The sequence below is a fragment of the Lichenostomus cassidix genome, chromosome 5 (genome assembly GCF_008360975.1).
Source record: "Lichenostomus cassidix isolate B80296 chromosome 5, HeHo_3.0, whole genome shotgun sequence".
NCBI classification, from domain to species: domain Eukaryota; kingdom Metazoa; phylum Chordata; class Aves; order Passeriformes; family Meliphagidae; genus Lichenostomus; species Lichenostomus cassidix.
In genome coordinates, this window is record NC_139486.1 from 10,695,109 (window position 1) to 10,710,422 (window position 15,314).

The window sequence follows — 15,314 nt, forward strand, 5'->3', positions numbered from 1 at the left end:
GCTGATGTCCAATCTTTGTCTTTAAGATCATATCAAACAATGTTAACTTCTATCTGAAAAAAACCCCAAAACCCCAAATAAAACCAGCATAAAAAAACAATCCCAAACCCACAACCTAAATCACGACACTGACATCCCAGGAGGCCTTTATAAGGCTATAAAAGGATTTTACCCAGCTTTTAAAAAGTATACACAGAAATGCTACAGAAATGCATATTTTTGAATCATGCCCAAATTTACATATGCATGACTAACATATGTTCATTGGGAAAGTTTGCAACATTTCAGAATATTAAGTAGTACTGACTTATTTTTTCAAATTTCTTTTTCTAGCACTGACAGAGAACATTATTTTAATGACTATTACTTGTAGTTTAAAGTTAGATTTTTGACACAACTGTATTTGACAGTGCATAAAACATTCTATCCTAGTTAGGGTGTTTAATATTATATTTAAAAATTCTCTTTGCAACATTTTCTTACATATTGTAGATTTAGACTACATCCTTAAAAATTTCACCACTTTGTACAAAGTTCTCTCTATTTTACAGTTTACTGCATTTACTGTTTACTAAAATCAGCATATTTTTGCAAAATAACATGTACAAATACAAGTACATTCACCTGTTTGCACAGTTAAAAATTTCATTTACCATCGAAAAATTACCCATAATGCAACAATGAATTCAAGCTTGCATAAAGCAGAAGTGAGCAGCTGCAAAGAACACAAACTCCTTCAGTGTGTCAGTGGTCAGGTATATACAAGCTTGGATATGCTACTTTTAAAATATATTTACGTAACAATACTGAACACTTATGCTGTTTATTTAATACAGAACATATTTTAAAAGTTTTAAAATGTTTTAATTATATTTTATAATTTTAATATTTTATAATTAATATACTAATTTTAATATATCCTAAATTATAATGTGCTTTCTTCTGAAATCAAAAATTAAGAAACTGGTAAGTTTTTGAAGGCTGAAGCACCCTTTGTCATTTATATTTGATATAACCAAAGCACTAATCTGTAAGCTTTCAAACTACAGTAAAATAAAACACACCTTCAAGTCCAGTCAGTAATTTTTCCGCAATAAACAACTTAGAGCAAAAATCAATTTTCTCTAACTGAAGTACCTGTGCTACCAATGTTAGGTAACAAAGGGAACCACATAAGCAGAAATCAACAGAGCACAAGTTTGCTGGCACAGAATTTTTCTTTTCTTGGTTACAATAGGTAAGATCATTTCCAGATGTTTGACACTGTTCTGAAGGCACTTCTCCAGAGATACTTCTGGGTTATCTGTGGGCAGATAAGATACCTGTTCTACCCAACTAAATCAGGTTGCATTGCACTGTGCTGCAGGGAGCTTCACTAGCTGGCAGCTTTCCTAATGCATGGATCTTGATGTTGCAATTACATCAGAGACTTCTCTTTTCTACATTCAGCTCTATTCTTAGAGCCTCTTAATTCATAATCTATTTCCTTTTCTTTGTGCATTATCTGAGCTATCCTGCTCCTCCATTTCCTGGATAAGCTGAGGGTGCATAACATTAATCAGAAGTTGCTCCAATGAACACAAATCATACCACACTAATACCAGTCACCAGGGCAAATATGCTGGTATTTCCAGAAGCTTATCATCAGCACTTTTGTGCAACGCCCAAGAAAAAGTTTGCAGCATGCCTGGAGATCAAAAAAGTATTTCCTAAATAAGAAACCTTGATGAAAAGCCACCTTACCAGCTTCTCCTTTCCCTTCCACTATTTCAAGTGATCTGCTGACCTCATCTCCAGACCCATGGCCCAGAAGAAAGGTGGTTGTCTCACCAATACCACAGCTCATTTAGAACTTACCAGTTACAAACTTTCACATATCTAATATGGACCTTAAAGTATGCAAAAACAATCCCATTCTATATTTCGTGCTTAAAATACAGTCTCATATAAAGTACATCACACCACACAGTAGTCAATGCAACATTTGTAAGAAAATACACATTTCTTGCTCTACTACAGACAAAAGAAAGGTTGCCCAGGTACTGTAGCCACAGAAATACAGCCCCTTGTTATGAGTAACAGGAGTTTGAAAGCTGGTTAAGCACAGCTAACCTGAAGGAACACTATGTTCTTCCCAGCACTTCATAGACGTCAAACCTGTCTTAATCATTTCAGTCCTTTAAATTGCAGTCTGCCAGTCCAATTTAACTCCTGTCCAGACACATACATTAAACAACACACTTAAAGATGTCCAAAAAGAAAGTTTCCCATATTCACTTGACCCACTAAAGGCAAATCAAGTCAAGTAGCTCTGTATCTTTTAGAGGAATAGTGTGACTGGCTAGCAGTATTCTCAACAACCCTAACAGGTTGGAATTACATCAGGAATAAGCACATGCAGTGAGGACAGCCATTAGGAAGACATGAATACGATCCATGAGATTGGGTACAGCTTGATAATAAAGCTATTACTACCTTTACTAATAAAAGGTGTCAATTACTACCCCTCACTAGATCAACAATTGCATCAGTGTTCAATAATGAAGTTTGGCCCTTGAAAGCCTGGGGACTTACAGACAGCATCAGGCATCCAGGGAGAAACTCAACATCTTTTCTTTCCTTTCACCTGAGGGTGGGGAGAGTGACTGCAGACTCAAGGCAATTACAGTGCACAATACTCCTACCATTTCTTCACATCTAGGTAGACTGTGTCAAAAAGTGCTAGAATGCTCTGACATTTTTTAGTGTCAGTTTTTTTAGACAGTTTTTAAGGATTTTATTTTTTTTTTACTCCTCCCTTCTCCAAGTCCAAGCAAGCATTCTTCTGCCCTTCCTTGGCCTACTGGTTTAAAGTGCAACACAGCCAAGGTGGAAACCGATCTTAAACTTCACCTTTACCACTGGATTATTTCTCCTCTCTCCCATCTGCACGCATTTTCCCTATTTCCAGCTCTCTGTCCATTCTGCTTCTAATTGCCTCCTCAGTTCTGGTATCCCTGAGCTGCAGACCCAGGCACTACCAGAACCACTGTATTTAAAATAGGACCAAGAAACAAACATTTTTCTTTGTCGCTGAGGCTTTGAACAAAAGGTTATGCCAGTCAATGAGGCTGTATGCACAACTTTTTATAAAATTCGCTACTTTATTCAGTGTCTTTTGCTTATGCCACTCATGCCCTGGACATCACAGCTTGTGCATGAACCTTCTATGTCAGTTTAAAAGACCAAACATATTATTAATAATCTGTGGTGCTAAATATTCTTATTAAAAAATTAATAAATAGATTGAAATGAACTAATTAAATAAGCAGTAGTTTAGTCTTCAAATATTATAAACAGCATCTTGTATATAGGCTGCTACACTAACATGATGGACAGTATTTCAGATTCTTTTTGTAAAAACAGTATCTGTGTGAAGAGAAGAATCATGCAATCGATTTTGATTTGTATGAAATGCAGTGTAATTCAGACAGGCTAAGAAGCAGAGTTTATTTTCAAGAAACGCTAATGTATTATATTAAGAAAACAATGACTGGAGGTAAGAAGTCTTATCCCCATAATTTCACATTGCCTACACCAGTACTACTCAAAATTTCAGTGATCTATTAAGCTTTCACTGCCAGTCTTGAACACTGGAAAGCAGTACACATTGCACCTCACAACTGCCTTTTCAAAACTGCCTTTTTTTTTTGGTTCCCCTAAATAAGCCTTCAGAGCAAATAAAGACGATAAAAGCTGGATTAGTAAGGGAAGATGCATCAATTATCATCATCTTTTTGCCACAGATGGCAGTAAATATAATTCTAAGAGATAGGAAACCTTAAAATCAACAAAAGAAAAATTCATATGGACTAAAAAGACACCACTCTGCTTGACCCATGCTCAGGAAAAACAGACCCATAAACAGTGACAGACCAGGTCTTCTAACAATGTCAAGAGAAATTTTAGTACAAACAAAGCAAGGTTTGAGCACACTGCACTGAGGACAGATGCATAATATTTTATAAAGAGAGCCCAAATATTCTGCTTTTATGCAAATTGAGCGAATATGCTGTCACACAGATATTGCCTATAGTTATTGCCAAGAAGGTAACATACTGGATGTCCTCAAATACAGATAAAACAAAAGAAAAAAGACATCCAGTGCAAGTATCTGCAGTTTGCATATGTGCATACTCAATATATTATGTATGCTGTCCAAATATTAGAAGTATGATACCTGAGATTCTTTTCAGTCTCATGCCCAAATTTCCCCATAAAAGTAATTTTACTTTGAAAAGACATACCTTTTAAAGCTGGCAGTTTTTGAAGCTCCCTGTTATTGCTAACATTAAACCTTGAAGAACTCTGACGCTTTTCCTTCTTCACTACTGTCTGTGGTGCTGGTACTTTGATTTTAGATAGTTGTGCTGGGGGAGGAGTGCTATTTGATTTTTTGTTTGACACCTGTTCAAAAAGAAATTATAGCAGTTAATTGCAGCTGAACTTAGAGAGAAAATCTTCTAAGAAGCCATTTTAGTCACAGAACTAACTGAAAATGCATATGCTTTTAATTAAACTATTGTACCCATCATCCTCTGAATGTATTGCTACCTATTGTTCTGCTCATCTTTTCTGCATTCATTTCTGTATCATAGCCCTCACACAGATGGGAATAGACTGCCTTGGTACATGCCCATTTATTTGAAATTAACAGACAACTGAAAAGAAACTATCAAATACTGTAGTTCCTCAGCTACTCTCACCTTTCCCCATCTGAGTCGTCCAGGTCTCCAAGGTATTTAAGTTCATCTTCAAAGGGATCACAGACATTTGTATATTTACAGCAGGTGAACCTTTCACTGCCTATTTGTCCTGTGCCTTGCAGTGAGAGTCTTAAGCTTGGCCAGGGCAGTCAGGCTTTGATATAAAGTTAAAGGAATGAGTCTTACTATTGTAGTAGCTTTAACAGCTTCTAAAACATACATTAAAATTTGTATTTGTAGTGGTTTACTGCCTACTCAAAGCAAGTTGCTTTTACTGTAATAATCCTTATCAAATTGTCACTGTACCTCTGTATGAAGTTTATAATATAAACCCAAAAAATGGTTCCCACTACAGGTTTCCAGCTTGCTGTTATTTCCCTGACTACACTTGACAGTGCTCTCTCTCAAGCTGAATAAAATGCATCATTAACAAGAGCCTGTCAGAACTTGTGGTGCTGCCTTTCTCATTCCTATCTTTTTTTTTTGAAGGAGGAAAAGCAGGTTTAAAGGAGGCAATAGTTAACTTTAAAATATAAATAATTTCATGACATTCATTACAAGAATCATAAAACATCTAGGAGTGATCTACACTAAAAATATAGAAACAGCTGACAAGGACCTCTTGCTGCAATATTGTAATTAATTCTGCAGGCCCTTAATACACTGTAGAAATCTCTCAAATTTGCAAACTAGAAGCACACACATCTTAAAATATACCTTGGCACATTTTCCTTACAGTAAAGTCCATATTCTTCTCAGAAAGTGCACACAAGATAAGAAATAGGGAAAAAATCAGATGGGAATGGGATTCATGATGGAAATCAAGTTGTAACACTGGTACTTTGGCAGTTTAACTTAGATTTTTTAAAAGTATAATAGGTATGAAAGCAGCTTCATTCCTGCATGAAATAACATCAGTGGCATTTTCATAGAGATATTGCTAAAACAAGAGAAACCAATTTTCTTCATGTTCTAGAAAGTATTTCCAGAAAAGCTTATTCATAAACAATTTGCATAGTCTTGCAGTGTATACATTTAATGTGCATGGAAACGTTACCACATATAAATATCTACCTTTTGAGTCTCCAAGACAGTAATTTCATTCAAATTTTGCTCTAGTAGAGTAAGTGGGAAAGAATATATGCTTCAAGAATAGATTAACAATTGTATTACGTTATACACACAGTACTTAATATATCAAAGATGATTGAAAGCAACATTTAGTTTTCATTAAACACATTTAAGATGACCATTTTTCAAATTTATTACTATAAAAGCAAAACCTCTTACAGCCTTATAGTACAAATAAGCGGGACAGTACTATGAATATTAGAAGTCTCAGTTACCAAAAGCATTCTAGAACTTGTTCCAGTAAAAACAGAATACAACAGCAAGTTGAAAGCATTTATGTACAAGTAATACCTGTTACATTGCATTTTTCAGACTGTTTCACTTTTTAATCCCAAACACTAAATGCTTAAAAATGTTTATGCTGAAATATAAGTGATCTGCAAGGTAATTTCTATCCACTAATTGAAATTTTAAAAAGCATTACAAATAAAAATATCAATAGACTAAGCTAAAAGAAAAACAGCACTAAGAATTAGGAAGCAATGACTTACCATGTATTAAGCAATAAATGTTAATTAAGAAGCATTATAAACATTATTACTGCACAAGGTTCCGTACTTTCAATATTGTTCTTCAGCCTAATGGTGTTTTTCTGAACTGGCTGCTTTCCACTGCCACCTGTATTTTTTCATTACTTGGAACAGGAAAAGCCGTTTTCCTGTTTCCTCTATTCCCAAACAAATTCTCCCTTTCAAATTAACAGGTGCTCTCATGTGCCTGCACACATACACACACTACAGTACCCTAAGGCAGCACACACCTAAGGAAGCAAGTGTTCTAAATTGCAGAAAAATTCTAAAATTAGCCAAAAGTGTTTTTTTTAAGAGGATGGGTAACATTTCCAATTAGAAATGTTGAAAGAAAGCATTTTTTGTTGCTATGGCAACTTCCCATCTAGAAGTGATGACTCCAGAGTAATTCTAGCCCTGAATCACTGGACCATTTATCCAACAGATTTCCTCCTCCTTCCTACCATCAAGCATGATCACCCCTGCTTTTCAGTCATGCTTCAGTCAGCCAGCACATACCAGAAAGCTGCCAAAATAGTTTCTAAGTCCTTATTATTTCAATGCCACGCAGCTGTACCCAATGACCTCTGCAAGTGGCACTATGGTGCTACGACGAGAGCGCTGGCCTCCAGAGCTTGCAGAGAACATTGGATAAAAGGGCACCTGGAGAAAGTGAGTTAAGTCAACTGAAACCACAAAGCTCAGCAATTTTACCCACACCTCTAAAAAAAAGGCAAACAAATTCACTCTAACAATTCTGTCTATTCATCTGATAAAGATTTCAAGGTAACACACTTTGTATGAAAGTACAATGCTTCTTAGTTCAGATTGAAGCACCAAGTTCAGTGTCTTCCTCCCAGTAACAAACCAAACTGCTACAGACACCACAACTCCCAAGAGTAAGTGATGGACATTCTGCTACATCAGTGAACAATTCAGTGTATGTGACAACAGAACAGTCAAACTACAGGTACTTTTATTATCAATTCTCTTCCTATGCCTAGAATAAGAACTACCTAGTCTTCCCTTTGTTCTTGCAAACAGCTCCCTCCTACCCAAATGTTTATATAGACAGACGCATTCAATTCCAAAAGTGCTGATAAACATCTAAAAATGTACAAAAACTGCTCTGAAAAATGTCAGATTGAGAATGTGTTTCTTCGAATCATGATTAAAATACAACCCTCAGGTTTTCTGATCAATTTATTTCTGAAAAGCTAGAGCTTTACATACTTCAATGAGCATTAAGACAATCAGCTAAATTGTTATTTAACTTTTAAATTTCAACGTTTTTAAATTCCAACTTTTAAATTCTGATTTTAACAATTGAAATTATACAGTTTATTTCCATCAGTGCCCTTGACTAAGCTTCAAATTAATTCAAGAGAGTAAAAGGCAGGGATGACAGAAGGTTTCTTGCCAGTCACAACTGCTCAAGGTAGATAGTCCTTGCATCCCTTCAACTCTTGAGGAATCCACAGGATGTGGTATATTCCTCATCTTAACATCACTCTTTTGAGCAAAGTTGGATCTTTCACCCCTCTAACATTACAGCAGGCAGGTATCGATAAGAACACAATACTAGGTTTGCAACCAGGGAAAGAAAGACATGAGCAGACCAAGCACACCTACAGTTACAGCCAATTTTTCTTTTTAAATTAAACTGATCATCATCAAGCATCCCATAATGCAGCTTTTACTTTTGGTAACTATCTAAGACATAAGAGAGAGCACAGTGGGGCCTGGAAGGAGGATCCACGCTGCTTCCCATGTACATCAATAAGTCTTTCAGAAGACCCTATTCTTCCCTTTCTCCCAAAACTGCCATTCAAGCCACCTTGACAAACATGGGCAACCAGAAGAACTATGTCTGACCTTACCTTTAAAAGCACACTCACTAGTAACTGAATTGGACCAAAGCACACAAAGACTTTTCATCCACAAAATCAAAAGCCAAGCCAAACCTTGAGTGGGGTCAACTGTATAACAATGCAGCAAGCTTGCATACTGCTTTCTAAGATAAACTGGTAAGAGCAGGGTGAGGATTTGAAAACGACAGTAAAATCACTTTGGTGCATCTGTCATTAAAATATTGTAAAAAGTGAATGGCTTACTAGTGACAAAAATTAGATCTCCTAAACACAAGAAAATGGAGATTCTCTGCCTGAAGAAACAAGGTGCTGGGCAGCACCCTGTATAATGTTTCTTGACACAGACCAGTCTAACACTAATCTGCAAATTTCTACCTTCTGATAAGTATCACCACTGAATTCAAGTTTGTATCAGTGTGCACACCATTCCACTATGGCAGTAGCAAAACCTTAAGAAAAAATTTTGGACTAGGAAATCTGGATAGGTGAACGCTATACCAATTCACACATGATTAGGTTCCCCGTGAAATACAGAGTGAAAAGCACACAACACTTTAAAAGAATCATCAGTCTGAATCTGAAACAGAGGGAAATTGCTTATTTTAATGCGGAACTAATACCTTCCTTCTTTTTCTTTTGGTATAGTAAGTAGCCTCCATGGACTTATTTTTCATTAAGATTAACAGGTCTGATCTACAGCACCCAGAAGAGCTTGTTTCTTGCCAAGGCAGCCTCAGAATGCTATGAAAGCATTCTGGATTACATCTAAAACATACTTACAATGAAACTGAAATACAGGTTACTGAAACTAAACAAAGATCATCACAAAACATGAAAGGGACATTAACAACTTGATTTTCAAAACTGTATGAGGGCCCAGTATGCAACCAAAATAATTTTGCTAACAGGTTAAGGCTTAATACATAATCAGTGTAATTAGGCTGAGAAGCTGAATTTAATTTAATCTCTTGAGATGAGAACTGAAATCAAAGATCAAGGAGTCAAAATGGGTGGAGAGCAGTTAAAGGGACTTCCATGAAGTTTTTTTCCCTCTGCAGCAAATGTCAAAGTAGCATGAAAATCTCTGAACACTCCAGGAATCTTGAACACTACCACAAAGCTCCCTCCTTTGCAGACCTTCATTTACTGTTTTGGGGGTGGGAACAGGGACAGATCGCATCTGGCATATGGTCCAGCCGCCATCAACCTAGTAAATATATCCACACCATACCTGCAGGAAGGGGGCTGGTGATGTTACATCAGCAGCTGGGACCAAGGCAAGTTGTTCAAGACAACACACTATCAGAACAGTATTTGTCAATTGATTTCAATTCTGTGTTGTTAATGCAGCAATTCACCATGCCTTCCAAGAGCATGACATCAGAATAAATTCTTGTTATTAATGGTATTAAAGATAACACCTGACAGAGCTATCCAGACAGTCTGCAGTAATTCTAGTTCATGCAAGTAGTGCCCAATCACTGTCAAAGAGTTTATTGCGGAGCAACTAGCTATGATTTTTAACATCAATATTTTCAATACACAGAGAATAAGTACAAACTATAGAAAGCTCAATATGGAATCTGCCACACACATAAAAGGGAACTCTGATCCATAAGCAACACAGTCAAAAACAGCAGGGAAACAACATGTTTGCTGGGTACCATTTTGGATAGCAGATGTTTCTGAAGTTCTTTGTTGAAGATTCTTGCTACTGTGCCATTACTGTTCACTAGTTTTACCATCACCAGACAGTTTGGACAGACAACTTATGAAGGAGTCTCTGGAGAGGCAGCTTATGGTGCTGAAGGCTTTGGGTGGATTCATGCAGACACAATTTAGATATCTATTGCTTTTCCTCAACACAATCATTTGCCAGAATGATACCTGGATTGGCTGCTAGAATGATCTTTGCAGCTGCCTTTCTAGCAAATAGCTTATTATTGTTAAAGACACTCAGGAGTTGAGATTACTGCTGTAATCCAGTATGTCTCAGCATAACTTACTATGTTTTGAACAGAGCAAAAGCTGCATCCTAAAGCTTTGAGCGTGCATGGTGATATAATGATAAGCCAAAAGATTAACTTTTCAACAGGACAGTGATGACAAAGTTTATATATTTTAGCACATTGCAATCAGCACTCACAGATTTATGTTGTAGTACTTGTTTAACAGCCGTGATTTTGCATTTACATACAGCAGTGCTACTGCTGGCTATTCTCAGTGTCTAACTATGGAGCTCCATTAGTGTTTTGCCAGAGACAGCATGGAGTCTGTTGAATTGCATCAGTGCCTGAGATGTTTCCTACAAGCAGTGAAGACCATCTGGTCCTCTTCGCAGTGGAGGGGTGCCCACAACAAACTTTACAGTCACAAACCACTTTAGAAGTCTGGTCTACAGCTTGCTGAAGCTCTTCCGCCTTTTTGCTGCTGTTTATTTTTCACAACACAAAGCATTGCTCGTATTTCCTGTTAGCTGCTTATACACAGGGCTCAAATTTTATCTCCTGAAGAATTGTATCATCACAGCTGTGTAACAGACTTGCAACACACCAAACCAATCTGATGTCTCAGCTCAGTGTGCTGCATCCTTGACATTAATACACTATAATTTTACATTCACAATTAAATATCAGTAGCATAAGACTTGTTTTCCATTTGCTTCTTGTAAACTTAATTTTGGTTTAATTAGTTTACTCCAGGAACAAGCTGATATTTGATTCCCTTCAGTCAGAGCTCAGATCTGCAGCCCAAGGTTGCAGAGCACTGGCAAAGATGAGAGGGTGCCCAGGCTCAGACTTTAAGCAGATTCATGCCGCTTTGCATTTGCTGAAACACCACCATTGCTGAGCACCTGGTACTTCACAAAAACAGCAAAGCAACACTTGTTTCCTAATGTATGTTCTATCATGAAACTTCAAAGTAGAAAAATGGCCTTGAAAAAAAAAATTGTTATCTGCAACCACTGGTTAGCTGAATAAATTAAACCAGCTAATGTCTTAAGTATTATTTTAAAACATTTATATAAATACATGGATGAAGAATCTAGATGAAGGATGGCCTAGCTTAAATTACTTTAGTTCTTGATTTTCATTCATAATTTCTCTCTGATGAGCCTAAAATATCCTTTTACTTAAAAAAAACAAAAAAAACCCAAACAACAAAAACTACCTTTGTGCTTTATATATAGATATCTATATATATATCTCTATACATATGTACATACACATATGCACACATAGGTATGTAAGGCTCCCACATTTGAAGGAAATCACACACTAACTCATTCGCTTTAGGCACCAACTCCTATACTGTGTTGTAAATTTTAATTATATACAGCCACTGATGAGCTAAGGCTACTGCATGTGTGGCTTTACCACTGAAGTCTATATTTTTGTGCTCCCTGATCTATTCATAGAAGCTTCTCACTTCACACATACATACTGAAATATTTTTATTACTTTGCCTCCTGCCCACCAATTTTGGTATTTGTATTAGATGCTATTTGAGGGAGTTGAAAAGTAACCTGGTCTAGTGGAAGGTATCCCTGCCCATGGCAGGTAGGTTGGAGATATATGATCTTACAGGTCTCTTCCAACCCAGACCATTCTATGATTCTATGCATAATAACCTTAACTGCTTCTACAGAACTGTTACACCAAATAATTTCATCTTTGGCTCTCATCATGCTTCTATTTCATATGTCACTGGAGAAACTTACTTGTCAGTATTTCAGACTGCTAAATTGAGAAGTGATGAAGAAGTATATAAAAGTCACTATAAATGTGTAGCAAATTATAATATTTGGCAGTCATCTTTTAAGAAGCATATTCAGGAATAGGCCAGGATTTTTTTCCTAGTTTTTGTTTGGTTGGCTTTTGTAAATGGCCTTCTAAGCCTGTTGCAGGGAACAACACACAAACAAAAAACCCCAAGGCCTACCATCCCACTTCTAGAATTACAAATTTATTCTGGTTTCAAATGAAACTGAGGGGGAAAAAATTCATACAAGGCACATTTTTAAAGTCTGTGAATATATGGTAGATTCAACAGCTACCTGCTTTTTCTAACTGTTTGTATTCTCTAAGAGATAACTACAGTAATAATTCTGTATTGCAGATGCGTTAATGTATAGCTGAGCATTCTCTGAGCGGTAGGCCTTAATTCTTATGAAAAAAATTAAGAGAAGCAATTTGAAACATGATGAAAAGGATGTTTTCAGTTTACAAAATGCTGGTATCCATTTCTGAAAGTCCTTTAGCTCCTTTTGATTAGAACAGCCTTTACCTTCATTGCTGTGCTGCTTCTGTTTAGAAAGGATTCAGAGAGCTTAAACACATGGTTAGGAAGCAGAGGATAGCAAGTACTGAAACAAACCACACACAGTTCTCACACCTCGTATGTTACACAAGCAGCTGTCAGCCTTGTGTAAGAAGTAGAAGAGCATAAGATCCTGTTTTCAGAGGCATCCCATTTTAGGTAACAAAATACTTGTATACAAGTGTTTGGTACAGTTTAATAATTCCATTGGTTTTGAGAGCATAATATTACAGTTACATAACAAACGCCATTAAGGTAATTCCTCCAATATTCAGCATTAAGGTGCCTTTGCTTAGAACACAGAAGGAAATTCCAGTTTCCCAAAGCAAAAAGCCAAGACATCAGGAAAAATTGGAAATAAGAAAATTACAGAAGTTAAACAAGAAGTTGCATAGATGCTCTAAGAGTAACACATACAGCATCTCTCCATTCAGCAAATAGCTCCTCGTCTAGTACTAAGAGTATATACACTAAAGTATTTTTAATGGTTATATCAACCCATTAAAATAATCTCTCTAGGAAAGAAAATCAGAACTGCAAGCCATGATAAAACATTAGTTTTCCAACGAATTTTACAAAGAAGTTGGCATACCAATTTAAAACCAAACAAATCCACTCCAAAGCCCACAGACTTTATTTTGTAGCAGTTATAACTAATTCAAGAGAAAATCCGTCTCAACTTCATACACAGTTTTGGTTCAAAATCCTGTTTTGCTAATTTAAGAAGTAAAATCTTAAACTAATAGCCTTAGAAACCTACATAAAAGATCTAGCACTGCTTGTTTACAGTCTTTCCATGGTTCAAACTTGAGAGGACAAGTTGTTTGAAAGTGCAATTTTATTACATAATATATTTCTTCTTCTAAATGCAAGACCACCAATTTTAAGATCACCTTTATCTACCACTGCATGGGACTGACTCATGAAAGCACTGGCAATTCTGCCTGTCCAGCTGGGGCACGCTACTGAGCACACACTGAAGAGAAAAGCGAGGGCCCAGCTAAGGTTGTTAAGTGATGAATACACCTGTCTGTGCTAAATGTATCTCTTTGTAAATGACACCAGCTTCTAGGAAGAACAAGCAAAGAACAATCTTACACTTCAAAGATGATGAATGCAATGTATCCAAAAATGCAGTGCTACTGAGTTAACAGAAACTGCCCAACTGCTGTGAGGCTGACATACCCAAAGGATGGGATGCCATCCAGAGGGACCTGGACAAGCTTGAAAAATGGGCCCACGTGAATTTCATGAGGTTTGGTGCTGCACCAGGGTCCAGGCAACTGTGGTATGAATCCAGGCTGAGGATGAGCAAATGGAGAGGGGATGCTGCTGAATGCCAGGCTGGACATGACCCAGCAAGGTGCACTGGCAGCCCAGAAACCACCTGGATGTGCCCTGGGCTGCATCCAGAGCAGTGTGGGCAGCAGGGCAGGGAGAGGATTCTGCCCCTCTGCCCCCTCTGGTGAGATCCACCTGGAGCACTTCATCCAGCTGCGGGGTCCTCAGCACAGGAAGGACATGAACTTGTTGGAGACAGTCCAGAGGAGGGACACCAAGGTGATCAGAGAGATGGAGCACCTCTGCTATGCAAAAAGGCTGAGAGGATTTGGTTTGTTCAGCCTAGAGAAGAAAAGGCTTTGGGGTCACCTAATTGCAGCCCCCCAGTACATGAAGGACACCTACAGGAAAGATGCAGAAACTTTTTACAAGGGCATGTAGGGACAGGACAAGGGGGAATGGCTTTAAACTGAGAGTAGGTTTAGATTAAATATCAGGAAGAAATTCTTTACTGTGAGAGTGGTAAGGCACTGGAACACTTTGCCCTGAGAAGTTGTGGATGCTCCATCCCTGGAAGTGTTCAAGGCCAGGCTGGATGGAGTTCTGAGCAACCTGATCTAGTGGAAAGTGTCCCTCGTGGCAGAGGGATTGGGACCTAGATGGTCTTTAAGGTCCCTTCCAACCTGAACCATTCTGTGATTCTACAACTGAACAATAATAATGGAAAAGACCTAAATGACAGATGCACCTGTGACAAGAAGGTATTTCCAGAAATTATTTCCAAGTGGTCCTATAACATAACAAGGAGGAGAAAACAACCCCCGAACTTTCTCCCCTCCCCAGTCCACAACCTCCTCTGCTGTGGTGCCTAAATGAACTACCAAATTAGTACTCACTTGTGCCAAGACTTTAAAATATAACTAAAAAATTCTGAAGTAGAAAATTCTAGTCTCAAACTGGACACTGTGTAACAGTCCCCATGCACCATCTTCAAGACCAGGTATGTTTGTTTCTCAGGATAAAGAGCACCATAATGAAAATCACAAACAGTCAACATGAGAAAAATAAGCAACAGATATAGAAAATATATAGTCAGCTTTCTAAATAGCTTCTGCTGCTGATCACAGAAACCTATTAACACAAAATAATGCTGGATTTATTGCTTTTGTCTATTCCTTGCTTCTCTTTAAATATTAAAATACTTCCACATACGATCTCAGCTCAAAAAGGCATGCAAAACCATCAATACTGCTTCTACTCGCCATTCTTCTTGTAATTTCTTACTTTTAATGCAAGTGACAATCATATGTGTTCATATAATCAGAAATCTGCAAAAGCAGTAGTGAGAACACTGACAGTCTTTCCTCACTATGTGCTGGCTAACGTAGGAAAGGTAATCATGGAAAACTGGATTTTTACCTCTTGAGGTTCTTTCAGAGGGATGAAGACCCTTACTT

General features: G+C 37.4%; 1 protein-coding gene across 2 annotated transcripts in view; it reads right to left on the minus strand.

Annotated features, from left to right (window-relative positions):
• PPP2R5C (protein phosphatase 2 regulatory subunit B'gamma) overlaps window positions 1-15,314 on the minus strand; it is a 77,590-nt gene that overhangs the window by 56,058 nt on the left and 6,218 nt on the right. The window contains exon 3 of one of the 2 annotated variants that reach the window (XM_085061354.1): window positions 4,287-4,446. In XM_085061354.1, coding sequence (XP_084917480.1) covers window positions 4,287-4,446 — 160 coding nt within the window. Of the gene's footprint in view, window positions 1-4,286; window positions 4,447-15,314 lie in introns of those variants that run through there. The other variant, XM_085061355.1, reaches the window with a different exon arrangement.